At 55.2% G+C, this 19253-nt stretch overlaps 1 protein-coding gene across 3 annotated transcripts in view; it reads left to right on the top strand.

Annotated features, from left to right (window-relative positions):
- The window catches only part of CAB39 (calcium binding protein 39), a 64709-nt gene extending 56363 nt beyond the window's left edge, over positions 1–8346 (top strand). For all 3 annotated transcript variants that reach the window (XM_075530377.1, XM_075530378.1, XM_075530379.1), the window contains 4 exons: positions 4099–4158; positions 4625–4690; positions 5309–5452; positions 5959–8346. In XM_075530377.1, the coding sequence (XP_075386492.1) occupies positions 4099–4158; positions 4625–4690; positions 5309–5452; positions 5959–6147 (459 nt within the window). In that variant the 3' untranslated portion in view covers positions 6148–8346. The remainder of the gene's footprint in view (positions 1–4098; positions 4159–4624; positions 4691–5308; positions 5453–5958) is intronic.
- The last annotated feature ends 10907 nt before the right edge of the window (positions 8347–19253 follow it).

Here is a 19253-nt window from a genome sequence, read left to right as displayed (position 1 = left end):
GGCAGGTCGAAGGACACCCCCCCCCACTAGTGAGAGGGCCATCGGAAGATAGGTGTCGGGCAGGGGCAGCTGTTGGAGCTGGCGGTGCTCAGAAGGCAGCTCCTCTGAGAAGACCCGTGCACCTGCAACCTGCGTGAACTCGGCTCAAGGGCACAGTAGGTCAGGGCGGCTGCCAGGGTTCAGTTTCCAGTCACCTCAGTTTCCCCACCTGTACAACGTGGGCAGTGACACTCGCCTGCCTCGCACCCTGCACCTGCCAAAAGTTGATCTTAGTTATTCTTTTATGACAATGAGACTGAGCTAGACTTTGCATAGTTATGCAAACATGTTCTCCTGGGAGCTGTAGGAAAATAGGGGCTCAGTGAAGCCACAGGCTGGTAAGCACACTCTAGCTGAAGGTGGGCTCACCCCAGAGACAAGTGCTCGTGGGCCCCGCCCAGCCCCATCCTCCAGAAAGTGACTGCTCACCACCCAGGTAAAGGCGGCCAGGCACACTTCTCTGTGGTGAGGGGGACCCCGAGAGGCCCGAGTATCACCCCAAAACCAAACCCACTGCCACTGAATGCCATTCCAACTGCTGGTGACCAGCCCCTGTCGGCTGTAGCACTGCCTCCTCCTCCGCCACAGAGCATCAGCCTCGGGTCATCCACCCACCACGGCCACGGTGCCACCAGGGCTCCTTGCCTAAACTACCGCAGGGCAGGGCCCAGGCTGAAGCCTTCCACTGGAGGAGTCTGCCGTATGAACAGAGACCGGGAGTTTAGACATAGTGAGGCAAGTTGATCACTACTGAATGTAGTCGCTGGAGAGCGCAGTAGCCAGGGAGGTGTTGGCCAGTCTTCATCTCGCTTACAAGCCCTGTGAAGGAGCTGGGCTGGTGTCTCCCTCACAGATGAGGAAACTGGAGCCTGGCGATGGTCACTCAGAGTCAGTCCATCAGAGAGAACTATATAGTGAGCCCATCCTATGGGACTCCTGAGCCTACCCATCCAGCAGAGCTCTGCAGGCCAGTGCTGCTGCCCCAGAAGCTGCCTGTGGCCGAGTAGTGAGCATGGGACCTGATGGCCTCAAGCTACCCAGGAGAGGCCCTCCCACCCGCGTGCTCCATTCCAGGACACGTTGATGGCGAGGGCCCCTCGGAACCCTGCCGGCCTCGGCGAGGTTGGAGCTGGCTGCCGTTCCCTGGAGAAGAGAAGACCCGAGAAGGGCTGGCCGGGAGAGCTCTGCTTGTCTTGGAAGTGCGTCCTGGGGAGAGGAGAGTCTCCTCCTTTCTGTTGGCTCAGGTGGTTTGGGGACATGACCTAGCTAGGGAAGAACCCTTGACCACACGAAGGCCAGGGAACCAGAGCTGGGAGGCGCGAGTGCCTTGTCCTTGGACAGTCAGGTACCACGTAGGAACTGGGCCAGCCGTCAGACTCACAGTGCTTGTCCAGGGGCTACAGGGCTGGCTGTCTTTGTACTGCTGTTTGGGACCCAGGCGCGGGGGTCTTTTAGGTTTGTTGGGTGTGGGTTTTGTTTTAGCCCTCCTTACAGAGCGGCTGCCCAGTCTGCTGGACTGGGCTTAGGACCCTGGCATGTGGCCAGGCTGTCAGGCCCAGGAGATCCTGGGATCCTGGGCCTTCTCCCTCCTGCTGGGTAGATTGTAGTTGGAGCTCCCTCAATTCCCAGCTGCAGTTCCTCCTCTCCAGGGAGTAGAGGCCCCACCCACATCCACATCCCCGCTCCTTCCCTCCCCAGCCTTCCCTTTCCCGGTCATGTAGGCTCACCAAGACCCTCCTTAACCAAGGGCCTGCAGTTCTCAGTCTCTAACCCCAAGGCTGTGACAAAGTGGCAGTCGTTTCCAGGGGTTCCGGAGCCCCCTTGCTCCAGCTTATGCAGACCGAGAGCACGGGCAGGACCGTGGCTGCCTGCAAGGCCTTGGCTTCAGAGAGTGGCTCTGCCTGCCTGTCCCTTGGGCCCAGCCGTAGCCTCCTGCTCCGTTCATCATGCCGGCCTGCGCCACTAGCCAGCTGCAGACACACCAGTCCCGTCTCGGCGCCCTCTGGGTATTGGGCATTGTCCTCCTGTGCTGGCACGCAGCAGTGGCTCTCCCAGACCAGCCCTGGCCTGTGGCCCTCCAGGGCGCTGGCGTCAGGCAACTGTGGTGTGTCAGGCACTGTAACATGTGCATGTGGTGCTTCTGGGCTGAACCAGTGCCCTGAGCTAAGTCCATCTCCTTTCCCACTGTGGTGTGAGTTGGGGGTGTGCTGGCCCCCACCACTAATAACGGGTTCAGTAAGCACAATTGTGCAGTTGAGATATATATATAAATTAAAGTCATCGAGGGCATGAGAGGTAGAAGTAATGGAGTCAGACACGTCACATGGTAGCATGCTCACCTCAGCCCTGCTTGGTGGTCGACGTGGAGAGAGGAGGAAGGTAAAGAGGACAAGGGGAAAGGGAAGAGGGAGCCGAGGAGAGGTGGGGAGAAACCAGCCAGAGAGAGCCTCTATTGCTAACCCAGGCCTATATACCTTGGGGGGGGGGGGCGTGCAAACCCACTAATGACAGGTAAAGGCATATTTCACAGAAAGGGGTTGGACTATGTTACACAGCAATGAGAGGAGGTGGTCTAGGGCTATACACACAATAGGCAGAGGAGGGATTGGGGATATACATGTGACAAGATGGGTGGATCCTAGATTTAGGATGGCAGCTTAACTTTGACCTGTTCTCTGGATCTCCATGGGAACCATTATCAGTAGGGTGAAAACCCCACCTACAGGCACCAAATAGATGACTGCAGGCGTCCATTGTCCTTAACAGCAGGGATGGGGCCCACTGCAGTCTGGCAACTGATCACCCTCCAGGAGGATGCCTGTGAGCAGCTGACCTCCCCCCCCATCCCACTTCCTGAAATAAACTGTAGTTTGGAAGTTCGCCCACTCAGTTTTCAAGTGGGGTTTGGGGGGAGTTGGGTCCTTGTGAGGCACCTGTCGCGCCCCTCCAGCAGTTTGAGTGGCTCGTAAAGAGCAGCGCAGGTGATGTGTTCCCAGCACGTTCTCTGCCTTTGTGGACTTGTCTGGCTCACTCAGCTCTTCCTGGTGCTGTGAGAACTTAGCCGTGGGAAGCGGGGAACCTGCCCAGACGGAGCTTCCCCGCAGCCAGAGCAAGGCCTTCAGATGCACTGTCCTAAGCAGATGGGAGTCACAGCTGCAGCCAGAGCTCAGAGAGGTGGCCGGTCCCCGGGCTGCATCCTCTGAGGAGCATCTCCACGTGGTGGGCTCTAGCACATGCTTCCGGAAGAGCGGCTCTGCCCCTCCAGGAGGCCTGTTTCCCAGACCAGCCTCACACCGGAACCGACTTGGGGAAGCACTCATTCAATGCCCCACATTCCCATTCTCTCTCCCCAGCCATGAGAGCAAGCAAGGCTGGGCCATAGCCACCTTCTAGGACAGCGGTTCTCAGCCTGTGGGTCGAGACCCCTATGGGGGGGTCAAAGGACCCTTTCACAGGGGCCGCCCGATTCATAACGGTAGCAAAATGGTAGTGATGAAGTAGCAACGAAAATAACTTTTTGGTTGGGGGGGGACACCACAACATGAGGAACTGTATCAAGGGCCACGGCATTAGGAAGGTTGAGAACCACTGCTCTAGGTCCTGGAGGGCAGGAACCTGGTGTGTTTTGTCTCTGTCACCCCAGCACCTTTTCTACGGCACCTAGTAGGTGCTCTCTGTGTGAACACCTTTGAGATGCCCCTGGGAAGTGTGGGCCATGCTCGGGTTCCAGGCACACCTCAGTCGGAGGGAGCGTCAGGAGTGTCAGCATTGCTGACCTGGGGGCGTGGGACTCCAGCTTCACAGCAGGTGCCGCTTCCTGCGGCTGCTCCCACCTGACCAGAGGAAGCCACAGCGTCCTGCCTGCAGAAGAGCTCCTTCCTCCTCCTCTGGGCTCCGTCTGACACCCAACAGGCACCTCCTGGGCACCTGCCTCGCTCCCACTGCCCGCAACTTGCCTGCTTTGGGGCTTTAGGGCGGGCTGGTCATGTGAGCGTGTGAGTGAACGAGCTGTCAGAACGGGGGCTGAGCACGAAGCACAGGTGGTCTCTTCTCTCGTAGGACCTGCTTACCAGGCACAAGCTGCTCAGCGCCGAGTTCCTGGAGCAGCACTACGACAGGGTGAGTGCCTGCGCGCGCCTCGCGTCCAGTGTGCGTCGGGTGTTTTCAGTGACACTGTCGTCACGTCCCAGCAGAGGGTGGCATTGCAGGGGTTGGGGGAGTTCATCCGTCTTCCCTGCCTTTTCCTGCTGCGCCCCCCGGCGGGGGGGGGCAGGAGGAGATTCTGCTGGAAGCACTTTGTACGACCCTCTTTCTCCTCCCTCTTTCTATTGGCTCCGTCCCACCCTCCCAGGAGAGCCTCAGGCCCCACCTTCCCTGGAGCTCCCAGGAAGTGAGAACAGGGAGGGGGCGGGCGGTGCTGTGTTTTATATCTGGGGAGCGTGGGGTGACAGGAGAGGGCACATGAGACGGGGTGGGCCTGGCTACCATGCAGGCCCTCCTGCTGGGTGAGAGCCCCCACTCAGCCTTAGGACTCGCTCCACCGTCTTTCTCCAGAGTCCGCCTCAGCTGTGGTCTTGCCTTTCAGTTCTTCAGCGAATATGAGAAGCTTCTTCATTCAGAAAACTACGTGACAAAGAGGCAGTCCCTCAAGGTAGGCAGTGTGTCTTCAGCGGTGCTTCCTGCACCCGGCAGGATTTGGGAAAAGAGGGCTTTGCTGGTAAGGGCTACGGGGGGTGGGGCGGGGCGCTCCCTATGCTCCTTGAAGTAAAATGTGGGTGTGCCAGGATGGCCTGGGCCATTGCCTCTTCCCAGAAGAAACTTTTCTGGAGAAACGATCTTTTGGCCCACCTCTGGCCCCTGGGCTGCTTCAGAATTCCCGCCCACGGCAGCATGGGGAGGCCGGCTCTGGGGCTGCTGTGAAACCGTGCAGAGGGTGACAGCAGCGAGCAGCGCACTGCCCTGCGGGCCCACGGGCATTGCACGAGCGAGCCTGGGCTCTGCGGTTGGCCACGTGTGTGTGCCCGGAAGTCAGTTGAGCTCTGACCACCTCAGGCACCCCACGGAAGGCGTTCTTCTGCTTCCAGAGGGAAGTGGGGCTCACCCAGCAGGCGGCATGCTGGTCACTCGGGGCCTTCGTCTGTGGCCTGCGAGCACCTGCCTGTGCTTGACACTGGTCACTGCGCAGTGAGCGCCTGCTCGGGGGTGGGGCCGGAGGTCCCTGCTTCACTCCCGGGGACCGTGTAGTAACACTGCCCCAATGTCTCCTCAGCTTCTCGGCGAGCTGCTGTTGGACAGACACAACTTCACAATAATGACAAAGTACATCAGTAAACCCGAGAACCTCAAGCTGATGATGAACCTGCTCCGGGACAAGAGCCGGAACATCCAGTTTGAGGCCTTTCACGTGTTCAAGGTAGAGTCCAGGGCCCGGCGCGGGGAGCGGCTCTCGGTGCTGGTGCCCTCACTGTCCGTCCCCCGCCACGCGCATCCTGAGGAAAAGGCCTGGAGGCAGCCTGCCTGCGTGCGCTGGTCGGTGAGGGGCCGTCCCGTCGGCTGACTCAGACTCCAGGCGACCCCGCGCACACAGTGTGCCGCCTGCTTCTGGGTCGCAGCCCCAGCCTTTCTCGCGGCCCTCCTGGGAGCACGTCAGTGTGGGCGAGCTCAGCCACCCTAGCGCTAGCTTCCCACGACCGCGTCCGTCCGAGACGCTACGTGGGCCACCTGTTCCCAGCAGCGTTTCGACCATTTTACTCTGAAATCAAATCGAGGCTGACGGGTAAAGTGGTTGCTAAAATGGGAAGTCCGGCTGCTTTTCCAGGTCGCCGCCCTGGTCCGGTCACCCACACGCGGAGCCCTGACCCCGGGCGGGAGGCAGGCTGGGGTGGCGAGCTCCGTGCTGACGTTGCGCTCTGTGCACAGGTGTTCGTTGCCAACCCCAACAAGACGCAGCCCATCCTGGACATCCTCCTCAAGAACCAGAGCAAGCTCATCGAGTTCCTCAGCAAGTTCCAGAACGACAGGACCGAGGACGAGCAGTTTAACGACGAGAAGACCTACCTCGTCAAGCAGATCCGGGACTTGAAGAGACCCGCCCAGCAAGAAGCCTAATTCCCAATAAACAGCTAAAATCACTCAGCCCAAACTCAGCACTTGCTGTTAGCTACCGCATCAGGCACTCTTACCGGTTCACGAGGAACATTACTGCTAGTCTGCTGTTCACGGAGCGGTTTTACTTTGACCTTTCCCTTTTTCGTTGGTTTTTGTTTGTTGTTTTTTTCTAGTCCAAGTTGGAGAGCGTAGCCGCTGCTTTCTTGCACACTAGCGCGCACGTGGACTTTCTCTTGACCCCTTTCAGAACCCGAAGGTGGCTCGGCTGGTGAGGGAGGGCAGACGTCAGGTGCTAGTGGGGCGCAGGGAGCAGGCCTAGGTGGTGTGCGCCGTGGTCTCCGGCACAGTGTGTGTGGCGCATTGCCCGCCTTCACACAAGAAGGACGGGGCAGAGCTTTATTAGGGATCGGGGAAGGAGGGGGGCTGGATCCAAGGTGGGAGCTTTGGGGGGGGCAGACAGGATGAAGTTGACCTGCAAATAAATTGATACTGAAACTTAGAAACATCTCCAAAGCGTGACGCTTCATGAGGTCAAAAGGAAGATGTGTACATGTGCTTTCCATAGTGTCTCTGACACCTGATTCCCTCGGGATTGGGGTGGGGGGTGGGGGGGGTCTGTCACCCTGGCCCCGTGAGGGCATTCTGAATCTGGAGCCGGCAGCGTGGCACCGCACCTCCTTTCCACACTGCCTCCACGTTCCCTCTGTAAATAACGTCTTCGAATGCTCCTTTCTTTTCAATGATTTCATTTGTACAGCAGAGGAATGTGACTGTATTAGTATGTAACTATTACCTAATACTGCGTTTTTGCAAGAAACAAACAAAATGAATGCTCATATGTAATGGAATTCTTCAGACCGCATGAGAATGCCGAGCTAGCACTGAGCCACCGCAGCATTAGAGGGAGACAGCACGGGGCCCAGCCCTTCCTGGCCGGAACCCGGCCCATGGGCTCCCTGCAGAGTCACCGCCTAAAGCCAGGCCCGGGCTGAACAGTGGGCGGATGGGGCGGGGGGGAGGGTCACTGCCGAGTTTGGTGGGAGTTGGGGGGCTCTGAACATGCCTCTTGTTCCATCCATCCCCAACCCTGCACAGTAGCTGTCCACCAGAATAAAGCCTGGCTTTTCCTAGGAAGTAAGCAAGAGGCCAGGAGTCGTGGCTCTAGGAGCCCGCCCCCCCCCCCTGCTCCTGAGTGCCATGACACGTCAGGGTGTCTGCATCCCCGCGCGCACGGCCGATCAGCAGCTCCCAGAGTACCGCTGGGCACAGGGAAGGGGGGCACCTGCTCAGCCTCCCCATGCTGCAATCTCAGCTCACCAACCCGAGTTGGTCGGTGCCCATCCAGCTCAGCTCAAAGAAACAGCCAATGGCCTGGCTCACCACTCTTACTAAGACAGTTGTCCAGCTTCCTGGGAGACCAGACTTCGGGTGTGAAACCCCCTGCAAGGGACACCAGGGACAGGACCACACTCCGGAGAGACCTGTGTCTGTTCTGCTTGACCGGGGTAGGGCAGGCTGCATGCTCGCTGGCTTGCCTGGGGCTGGCTTTACAAGAGCCCATGCCAAATAATCCCGGCTCGCTGTGTCGGAAGCAGGAATGAAAGCTGCCTTATCTGTGGGGCGAGAGTAGCCCCCGCGCTTGGCAAAAGCTTGGCTTTTCTGTGGCACCTGCACACACTCCTGGTGGTCCAGCCAACTGTCTTGGGACACAGGAGCGTCACCTAGACCAGTGGAGGAAGGCAGGTTTCCAACCCACAGCCACTGCCGCCCTGGCACTAGAAGCGAGTGTGTGGAAGAGAGTAGAGGGGCGCCATGTCTCCAAAAAAGCGACTGCTCGCCTTGGCATGAACCGAGATGGAGCCTCTTGTTCTTAGACATAACATGCAGAAGCATTCGTGTTGCAAAGTGGCATTTGAGGTCCTGGGCATCTGATACATACTCCTGTCGCCAAAACTAGTAGACAGCAAGCGGCCTCCCCTCTGTGTTCTGCAGGTTGAATTCTGCACAAGGCAGTTACCCGGTGTGGTTTATTTGGGGTTTTGTTTTGTTTTTTTTGACCCTGAAAAAGAAAGAGGTGGAGATGTGTACAATTGTAACTGCCTCAAAAGCATTTCATTTCTCCTGAGGAAAAGTGAATTTCTTATCGGAAAATCTGGCTGGCCCTGTAATTTAAATTAAAATAAAATTTTGGAGAAACAGCACTGTTCCCGTTTCTTGATGTCTCATCAATTGTTGCACCTGGGTCCCTGAGCACACGAGCATGAATTTTGTGGTGATCTTCCCACCAGGCTCCCATCTTTCACAGGTAGGTTACCACACCCCGTCTCAGGCTGGGCCCCTGGAGACAGAAACCAGCAGTGGAGCATGTCTGTATACCCCAAAACAAAACCGAGACCCCTTGCCCTCAAGTCAACTCGGACTCCCAGCAAGAGTCAGTATGTCAAGGAAACGGCAAACCCAAGGCTGGTCGGTCAAACCCCACGGTTTGGCAGCAGGGGCAGGTGACCCCTAGGCTGGCAGGTAGGATGGCAGGCTGCCGCCGATTCTCAGAATCTCCAGGCAATGTGGCAGGCACTGGCTGCAGACCCAGCAGGACATGAGAAATCCTGTCTACTCCTGCTGTAAGCAGGTGGCACCCCCCCTCCCCCCAAGGAGAATCTCATCACAGGGAGATGGGGGTCAAAGAGGAGCCACCGAGGATCCTGGCCCAGCCAAGTTGATGCAAATCCCGAACTATTACACCACCTCGCGGCATCCCTGTCTAGATAACCCATCAGGCCCGGCTCCTCTCTGGTTTGTGGCAGGACTGAGTCGGCAGTGAGTTATGGTCTACTCTGATCCGTGGTGACTGCATCACCTAACTGCTCCAGATGCCTTACGGTGGGCAGTTCTCCAGTGGACCACCAAGCCTTTCTTCCAACACACCTCAGTGGACTCAAACTACCTACCTACTGGTTAGTAGCCAAACGTGTTCACCTTTGGTACCAACCAGTAGTTGGATTACAACTACTTGCAACTCCCAAAAGCACTCTGAGGGACCCCCAGATATCAGCCTTCCAGTGTTGATGCAATGGCAGCATCATGACTCACTGCAGGGTGCCCTGCCACCACCACCCCACCTTTCATCCTGCACACCCTTCTGCTGACCCACAGCCTCCCTAACATTTGGTTCCCTCAGGGGCCAGAGAATGTGTGCCTGAGGACCACGGCAAGACATGGCCTGGGACTTGGCTCCTCCCATGCAGCCAGCCTTTAGGAATGAGAATTTCTAGATCCTAAGAGACACTGGAGACATCTGGGAAAGTTCCCACATTTGTGAGCATTCACAAGGTAAGTGGTTAGGTGCCACCAATTCGCTTCCGACTCATGGCAACCTTGTGTTCAGCCGACCAAAGCACTGCCTGGCCCTGCCCCGTCCTCACAACTGTTACATTGCAGCCACTGTGTCGGCCCATCTCGTTGAAGGCCTCCTCTTGGGGAAGAATTGAGTAGAGGCACTTGATTCCCTGCTGAGACGATTCGCCCGTTCACTTTCTGCATGTGTGAGTTAAGTCCAAAAAGGTAGGACCCTTTATTACATGAAAATACCCGAACGGGAAGCTGTTGTTAGTTGCCAAGCCCCCCATCTGGGTCTGTACCCTTCCTGAAGGCACTGTGCCCAGCTCTAGCTCTGCCCCAGAGAACACTGCCCCTCCCAGTGCCACCACACCCAAACAAGAGGTTGGGCATCCCCAAAGGACTCAATGCCTTCCTCTCCAAAGCTTTTTGAGTTCCAACAACACACAAGTCTGAAGGGGCACGAGCGGGGCTGTAGGATAGATGGGTGCGGTTTCCCGCCCCGGGTGCCCTGCAGAGGGAGCAGGTGCATTGTCGGATGGGAGGGAGACACGTCCTGGGTGTAAGCTCCCTGGCCTTTTCGTCACGCAGTTTTTCACTTCTTAAAAAACTCCCTCGGGGTCATCTTGTGTCCTTTAAGAAAATCTATCAAGATGACCTTCAGGGAATTTTCGAGCAGGGTAGAAAAAGTTGTCCTAACTTTCTGAGCTGACCTCTGCAGACCCCCTGGGAAGCCACTGTGTCTGTGGGATGTTTTCCTGAAGGTCTGTAACGAGCCTAAGACAACTCCTGAGAGACCTTGTCTGCAGCCTAAGAAACGTGCAGGTGTGAGCCAGAGCCCCGGGCGTGATAAGGTGTCACTTGGGACAATCCCGTGCTGCCCCTGACATTCTTCAAGTTAAACGACCGTTCTCAGCCACTGCCGAGTCTTTCCCCCGGCAGCCCCGCTCACTGCTCCCGGGTGTTCCTATCTCACCCTTGGAAGTTCCTTTGAGCTCATGTTTTGGAAAAGTAATGAAATAAAATTAAAAACTGCCATCGAATGGATAGAACTCCGTAGGGCAGTGGTTCTCAACCTTCCTGATGCTGCGGCCCTTTCATACAGTGCCTCATGTGGTGGGGACTCCCCAGCCATAACATGATTTTCCTGGCTACGTCATCACTGTCATTTTGCTACTGTTACGAATCGGGCGACCCCTGTGAAGGGGTCTCGAACCCCAGGTTGAGAACCGCTTCCATAGAGGTTCCAAGTCTGTGCGTCTTTACACTAGCAGGCAGCTTCATCCTTTCACGGGGCGTCTGGTTGGTTCAAACTGCTAGTCTTGAGCGCAGCGTGGGACCTACCACGCCCCCGGGGCTCCTTGTTTAAGCAGCTTTTGTGCAGTGCTCCAGGCAGAGCTTTACCAATTAAACTAGCTCTTGGTTTGGGTCCTGGTTTCCAAATGGGCTGATAGCCACAGGGTCAGCAGTTCAAACCCAGCAGCTGCTCAGTGGGAGACCAGGCTTCCTACTCCCCTAAAGTTACAGCCTCCTAACCCCCCGGGGCCAGGTCTACCCTGTCTTACAGGGGCGCTGAGGGTTGGGAGCAGAGTCGATGGCAGCGCGTCTGCTTTTCCAACCTGATGGTTTGTTTTAAAATGACTTCAGGAGATGTTTGTGGCTCAACAGTACCGACAGTCATGTTTCCCTGCCCCTGCATGCTGTGACCGCTTGCCAGTGACCGCGTGATGGTGCTCACAGTAGTTGGTGCCGTTTGTCAGCCTGAAAGCGCTGGAGGTCTTTCCAGAAGTCAGCTGTCTGGCATAGTTTTGGCTAGAAGTCAGCAAAATGCTGAGGCTTGAGATTTACTTAAAGACTATCTATCCCCAGACCACAGCATTGGGGGTTCACCCAGCTTCTGTGGTCCCAGAAAATCTGGGTTCCATGAGAGTTTGCATTCTGACCTGCCTGTTCCCCTTTCATCGGATTCTTCTGTAGAATCCTTAGTGAAAACATTACGGTAGGTGGGCCCTTCTGAGCGGTTCCCTAGCAAAGAAGGCAATTGCCAGGGAGGCAGTTAGGTAGCCCCTCATCAGCTCTCGGCTCTCTCTCTCCCAGACTCTCCTTACTTGAAGTTGAAGCCAATAGAGAGCAAGGAGTTGGGCCTGAAATGGCCACCACCAGGCACTACACTACTCGGGCTTTTGCGTGGTGTGACTGCACCGGATGCATCCTCAGCGGGGCAGGCAGGGTAGAGCAGGACATCCGACCTCTCACTGCACAAGATCAACAGCCCAGGGCCCATTCCTCTGAGGGGGGCAGATGGGCTCCTCTCTTCGGCCATCTTGGGGACACCGGCTATCCCGCCCACTGCACTCTACTTCTCGGCCAAGTCCATGACCCGCTGACGTCACCACAGGCAACTCAGGTAGCATTTTGGACTGGCTTTGCGCAGCCTGACCCTTGCTGAAACTTTGCCTTTCCACCTGATATACTGACTCCATCTACCCGCTGCTTCGTCCCATCTCCAGTGTTCATTCTCTCTCTCTCTCTCTCTTCTCTCGCTCGTGGAACAAGCCGCTGGTGGCTTCAAACTGTCGGCCTTGTGGTTAGCAGCCAAAGCGGAACCCACTACACTACCAGGAAGTGTACCAATCCCGTGGGTGGGCCCCAAACAACTCATTTGCATAGGCCCACCCAGCCATTTGGCAATACATCGTGTGGAGAAAGGCCAATCAAACCTCCGTCTCCCACATGGAAAGCAAGAACTCCACCACCAAATGACCAGTGTCCCCGCGAGGCATGATAGACCCTGTGCAAACCTTGACAGATTTGGGGGGGTCCTGGAAACACTCATCTCCAGAAGAGAATTCAAAGCAGGATGCACAGAGGCGACTGGGTTTCTGGGAGTCCCTGCACTGCCCCTCTCTGCCCACCGGGCGGCAGCAGTGCACCTTAGTTAACGTGACGCCCCGCGGAGGGGGTGGAAGCTGCCTGGCCCTGCTGCTGGCTTTGTCCAGCGAAAGATGATCAAGAGGAGTTTTGTTGTTTGTTTGTTTTCTTAGGAAAGAATGGACAGGTCTGACAGTAAAATGTGAACCCTCGCGGGGTAGCTGGTGGACTACACAGTTTCACAACCGATTTAGGATTTGCAGAAGAATGTGCAAACACGGTAGGTACAGTTTCTCCCCACACCCTTCTCTCGCTGGGTCACCTGACTTAAGAATCCCTCTGGACTGACTACTGCCCTGAAGGCCGGCCTTGGAACGTACCCCTGACACCACAGGGATCAGAGACAAGACCCCGGGGGCCATTTCCATTCTCTGCTTGGGGTCCCCAGGAGTGGGTCTGCCTCCCACACACCCCCACCCTCCCCACCCCCCACGCAGGTTGGGATTATTTTTCCACACTCACATGATGTGTGTGTGTGTGTGTGTGTGTGTGTGTTACCGTCGAGTTGATTCTGCATGTGTGCCCAATAGAACTGCCCCTTTCAGGAACAGATGGGCAAGCCTTGCTTCAGGCCCCTCCAGGGGTACAGCGGGAGGGAGGTTTGAACCACCGCCCTTCCAATTAGTGGTCGCGCATGGACCCATCTATACTAACTTTATCAAAGCCCATGTTTCACTCGGGCCTTTCCATCTACCCCGAATGCCCTAGTTCAGTCCTGGGGTCCCACGAGGACACCTGCTGACATATAGTCGCCAGGCCTCCTCTTGGCTGTGACAGTTTCTCCAGCTTCCCTGGGTTCTTAACGACCTAGACTGATTTGAGGGGGTCTGATCAGATATGCTTTGTAGACAGTCCCTTGATCGGGATTTGTCACATGTCTGTCTCGTGACTCTCTGGGGCTCTGGAGCTTGGGGGAGGCACCCCCCAGAGAGAGAGCACCACCCCCACCACCCATCACTGTCAGCAGGAACACTCTCTGGCTGAGAAGCTCCTTGGGTCTGGTGTCCTAGTGGGCTTGGCCTGCAAACCACAAGGCCAGCAGTTCAAAACCACCAGCCTCTCTAAGGGAGAAAGAAGAGGCTTTCTGCGCCCCTAAAGAGTTACAGCCAAGGAAACTGACAGGGACCGTTCCATCCTGTCCTGGAGGGCCACTCTGAATTGGCATGGACTCAAAGGCCATGGCCTCTGGGTCTGGTCTCCGTGGTCAAGTCACACCCTGACCTCTTGCCGTCCTGCCCCCTGAGCAAGTCACTATGAACACCCCACACTTGCACACCTGTGGGGCGAAGACCCGTGCTCCCCTCCTTGGAGCTACATTAGGGCTTAAGTTCTTTTATTTTATTAATTTTATTTTATTGGAGGCTCTTACAACTCATCACAATCCATACATAAATCCACCGTGTCAAGCACATCTGTACATATGTTGTCATCATTTTCTTTTTTTTGTTGTCATCATTTTCAAAACATTTCTTTCTACTTGAGCCCTTGGTATCAGCTCCTCATTTTTTTCCCTCGCTCCCCCATGAACCCTTGATAACTTATGAATTTTTATTTTCATGTCTTACACCGACCGCTGTCCTGTCTCCCTTTACCCATTTTTCTGTTGTCCGTCCCCCTGGGAGGGGGGGTACACATCAATTATCAGTTCCCCCTTACTTCCCTCCTCCTTCCCTTACCCTCCTAGTATTGTTACCCCCCTTATTGGTCCTGCGGGGTTTATCTGTCCTGGGTTCCCTGTGTTGGGAGCTCTTATCTGTACCAGTGTGCATGCTCTGGTCTGGCTGGATTTGTAAAGCAATAAATTCTTTTTCTCTAACAGTTTTATTGCCACTTCATCCACATGTCATACAGTCCAAGAATTCAATCATATCGAGAAGGTTGTTCAATCACCACCTACAATCCAGTCTAGGACATTTTCTTCTTCCTTGTACTCACTGTTGCTCACTAAATTAATTTTGGCAAAGATAAACCCAACCAAACCTCCCCCAACCCCACGACGTCCACGTGCATAATTCAGTGCCATTGATGAAGCTCTTCGTGTGGCACAGCCTTTGCTGCTCGCCTCTTGCATGAACATGAGCTCAAGGTCCCCTCAGGAACGACTCCTCTGTCATCCATGCTCACCACTGGTCAAGTGTGATTTCTTCTCTTTTTCAGTAGTTTTCTTGATATACTGTTCACCAACAAAACACTTCCATGATCAAATCGCTTTTTAAAACAGTTGTTTACACATCTTCACAATCACCTCTAATACTCCCCCACCCTCCGCACATTGCATGTCCCCCGATCCCCTCACCCTCCTCACCCTCGAGGTTTAAACTGAACACCCAGTTGGCAGGGGTGACAGCCCAATCCCCACTGGCAGAGTCCCCACATAGATTAAGCCACCCCTGAATTCTTTCTGAACATAAACCAGGAATGCGGATAGTCAGTCTCGTGCACAGTCAACGCGTATGGGAACGTGGATTATCTCCACCCCTTTCCAGCCAAGCCAGGGGGCAGTGTCTCTTAGGGCCTTCTCTGGGTGTGTCCTTGATGGAGATCCCCTTACTGGGGACAATACTGGGGGTCCCAAAGTTATGAGCCTGCCCTATCAGGGGTGCCCTGACTGTGTTGGTCAGAAGGCCCTGGACCAACTTGTAAGTTCTTCCCTGCATGTCCCAGTCCTGGCCTCCCCGCCTGTGGTGCCGCCGGATCTGTAATGCGGTTATCTGCCCCCAGTGATGAAACTGTAACTGTCCTTGGTCCCAGGCCTTGTTCAAAAGCGTGCTGACTGGGAGCTCTTGGAGGACATCACGACCTTGTGCAAATGGCCTCCCTCATCCGATGCTGTTTGTGTTTTTGTGCTGACTTTGACCTGCTGAAAAAGCTCGCTGTCCTCAAGTCCATTGTGACTCCTGGTGACCTAGAGGGCAGGGGAGAACTGCCCAGGTGGTTTTCTGAGTGTTGGTCTTTATGGGAGTCCAGAGCCTCTTCTTTGCCCTTGCAGAGCCACTGGTGGTTTTGAACTGCTGACCTTTCTGTTAACAGCTCAGCCACGTAACCCACTCCACCAGACCAACTACATGTTCTCCTGAAATGATGTTTGCTATTGGGGTTGCTTGTGTATCCTTCCACGGAGCGGAGTGGCCGCATCAATCATTTGGAATTCTGCCCCCACAGAGCTCTCCTTTGCCCACATCCCGCACGGGTGTTTCTCCGGGAAATTCCTTCCTTCCAGTTTCTGTCTGCCAGAATGTTTCCATGACAAAGCACTGGAAGCCGAAGAGAAGCTCCAAAGGCCATAGGAGGCTGCACCTGCCACACTGCTGAAGCCCCCCGGGGGGGGGGTGGAGACTCTGAGGTCCTTACTGAGAGGAGGGAGAGGGGGCGTGGGGCGTGGCAGAGGGACTGCAAGTAGCCTGCGTCCTCCCACAGGGCTGCGTGGTCTAGACTGGATTCTGTTTTGCACAGAGCAGGGCTGTGCTTTAGACACTCCCAGGCCTGCCCAGCAAGACAGAGCTCGTGTGTGTGTATATGTGTGTGCACGCATGCGCATCTTTGCCCCACCACCCAGGGGTTGGCACCCTTGGGTGCCCAGCCACACCCTCAGGCCCCAAGGTCCCAAGGTCATACTCCTGTTTCCTTAAACCAGCTCCGCATGGCTCACCTTCGAGGTCTAACCTGCCCTCCCGTCCCTCCCCTCCCCAGGCCGCAGCAGGTCCAGTGTGTGCAGCCTGGAATGACGCCAGGCTGACAGATGCCACGTCCTTGGCACTGTCCTAACAAGCCTTCCGTGGTTGCCAGAAAGTTCTTGTCCTTTCTTAGAAAACACAGCACTCGGCTTCCTGGTGATGCAATGCAGCGTTCGTATTGACTCACATTTTATGACAACAGGGCGATAAGAAGGACATCCCTGTTCTCCTTCAGGACCCTGCCACACACTTTCCAGACAGAAGTCTGTCCTGCTTTGAAAGTGTGTTTGTAGGTGGGGGTGCTGGGGAGCAGTGGAGGGGGGCGGGGAGTAAACATGTATTTTCAGGAATGGAAAGCATTTTGAATGAAATGAAGAACAAATTTTTAGAGGTAACCTAGATATAAATACGATGTAATTACACTTATGATTCTGCCCTGACAGCTATGCTGCCTTAGAGTGAGCACATGGGTGATTCTGTCTCCCTGTAGAAGCAGACATTCTTGTTATCTCCTCCCCCCGCCCCCCACAACTCATGCTTGCCCCCAATGCAGGTATTAGGTTTCCTCACCTGTGAGCTCAGGGACTTCACTGTGGTTGCCACCCACCTTGTGACGTATGTCACTACTGAATATGCATGTCTTATGGATACCTATAAATATCCCAGGACAGTAAAGACTCTCATTGTGCTGCTGAGATCATGGCCCTCCCGGTGGTGAGCATGCTACTATAAAACGTGCCTGACTCCTTTATTCTCCTCTCTGTCCTCTCTCTCCTCTAGCCTATGACTCTGCTCTGATCTTTATACATTATAACTGTACAATCGCACCTACAGAGCCTGCGGCGGCCAGAGGCTGGCTTACTCTGCCAGCTGGGCACAGCCCTCGCTCGCCATCCTCAAAGAACGTGCATAATTCCTCAGCACTGCGCTCCTGAGCTTTCAAAGTTCTTAACACGTCTTCAGGAGAAGAGATGGGACTGGCTTCCCGGTCTGCGGAAGACTGAAATACTGTGGGGAGAGGGCCTTCGGGGCCAGGCACCGATGGATCACGTCGCATCCTGGGGACACAAGCTGGTGTCGTGGTGCCTTGGGACACTGAATCCTGGATCTTCAAGGCACACAGTGTGCTCCAGAGACTGCACCAATGAGATCCCACGGGGGAACTTCACCGGGTGGATTAGACGCTACCTGAGATACATCAAGAAGCTAAGGCCTTGAGCCAGAAAAGGCAAGGTGTCTGCGGAAGCAGAAGACGGCTGCGCCAAGGCTGGAGAGCTGTTGGCAGGCAGACAAGTGCGGGGCATCAAGAGAACTGTTATTCTGGCCAACCCTGGAGCATCATTGCAAAGGCTGTGGTGTTGTTGGCTGCTATTGAGGGACAGCTCAGAGGTGCTATGGGTGGGGGTGGGGTTAACCTCTTGACGTGGTGACATAAGTGTTTCTGTTTTCTAGTAAGTGGGACCCAGGATGGATGAACCTATAGGGACAGCAAGTGGGACAAAGGGGTTGGGAAGGGGGAGCCGAGGGGGGGGCAGTGATAAAAGGGAGATGACGTCAAGGAACCCAGGGAAAAAATAGGGTGTTTGGAAATGATTGTGGAACCAAGTACAACTCTGCTTGAACGGCACCCTGACATGACATTTAGGTTAATTCCCAAGTAAGAATAAACTGAAAGACCAAACAAGACAATTAGTTCTTACATCACGGCCCTGCTGACGACTCTCTCCAGGCAGGTCCGATGCGCCCAAGTCTTCAAAGTGACGTCTCCGCTTTGTGACGCTTCACCGAGGCTGATCTGCCCAGTGCGAAGCAGCGTCGGGCTCCTTGGCGATGGTTTCCATGGTCACTGATGGTGGAGCCTCTGTTTAAACAGTGACAGGCTCCAACCCCATGAAGGCAGTGCTCCTTTGTCCCGTGAGCTCAAGGGACGGCAGTGAGGGTCCCCCTTTCAATCCTCACTGCTTGAGGGGGGTCCGGAGTGGCCCGTCCTGGGAATTCGGCCTTGACTGGGAAAGGCAGGCGTCAGATGTGGCTGAAATTTGTCTGATTGACCATGAATGTGGAGGACGTGAAATCGTTTTCATGGAAGCCAGACTAGAGAGCAGATGATGGGATCTTCCAGCTCTTTCTTTGGGCTTAAAATAGAGGCTTTTAGGAAAGGACGTACTGAAGAGCAACCTCACATTTAGAACCACTTGAGCAGAGGGCTAGAGTTTCCTGAGAGCAGCCAAAGATGGCTATTTCCACGCTGACGCCAACTTCACAACACAGGAAAGGAAGAGAGAACATCTTTTAAAGGGAGGGCGCGGGGCAAGGGGCCTGTTGCCATGGTGACCCTGTGAAACAGAGTAGATCTGCTCCTTCAGGTTTCTGCAACCGTAAATACAAATCTTTATCAGACCAGACAGCCTCATCCTCCCCCCAAAGAGCAGCTGGTGAGCTTGAACCAGCGTCCTTGCACCGGAAACACTAAGCAAACGAATCCTTAACGCACTGTGCCACTAGTGCTCACTGAAGAACAACTTCAGACACTAATAAAAGATGCTTTGAATGAAAAGGATGATATCCAGCTATTTGCTCAGAACTGGCCGGGGAGGGTGAGGGAGCGCCGCCTCTCATTCGCTACCATGGACCCAATTCTGGCTCACAGCGAGCCCACAGGACAGAGGATGGTAGGCTACGTCGTTAAAGGAGCCTCATCTCCCTGAGGGATGCTGGGGGTTCAAACTGCAGACTTTGCAGAAGACACAGGATATAGCGGGAGAGCAGTACTCTGTGGAGACCGCCAGGATTTCAGGGTCAGCGATCATCCCCGGAGCTCACGGGGAAGCCTTCCTCCCTCGGATTTGGGGCCCCCTGAACTGTGAGAAAACAAATATCTGTTCCCCAAAGCCAGCCCTGACAGCACAGCAAAAACACAGACTCATTTTGAAACGCCAAGGAGTGGAGTGTTCGCTAACGAAGAGGAAACGATTGGTGACTGGCCTCCTTAGAGATCACACACACACACACACACACACACACACACACACACACACACAGGAGCCCTGGTGGCTTAGTGGTTACACGTTGGGCTGATAACTGCAAGGTCAGCAGTTCACAACCACCAGCCACTACATGGAGAAAAGACGGGGCTTTCCAATCCCCAAAGAGATTCCGTCTTGG

The sequence above is a fragment of the Tenrec ecaudatus genome, chromosome 13 (assembly GCF_050624435.1).
Source record: "Tenrec ecaudatus isolate mTenEca1 chromosome 13, mTenEca1.hap1, whole genome shotgun sequence".
NCBI classification, from domain to species: Eukaryota; Metazoa; Chordata; class Mammalia; order Afrosoricida; family Tenrecidae; genus Tenrec; species Tenrec ecaudatus.
The sequence above is the reverse complement of the archived record's forward strand: the minus strand, read 5'-3'. Positions and strand labels throughout refer to the sequence as shown.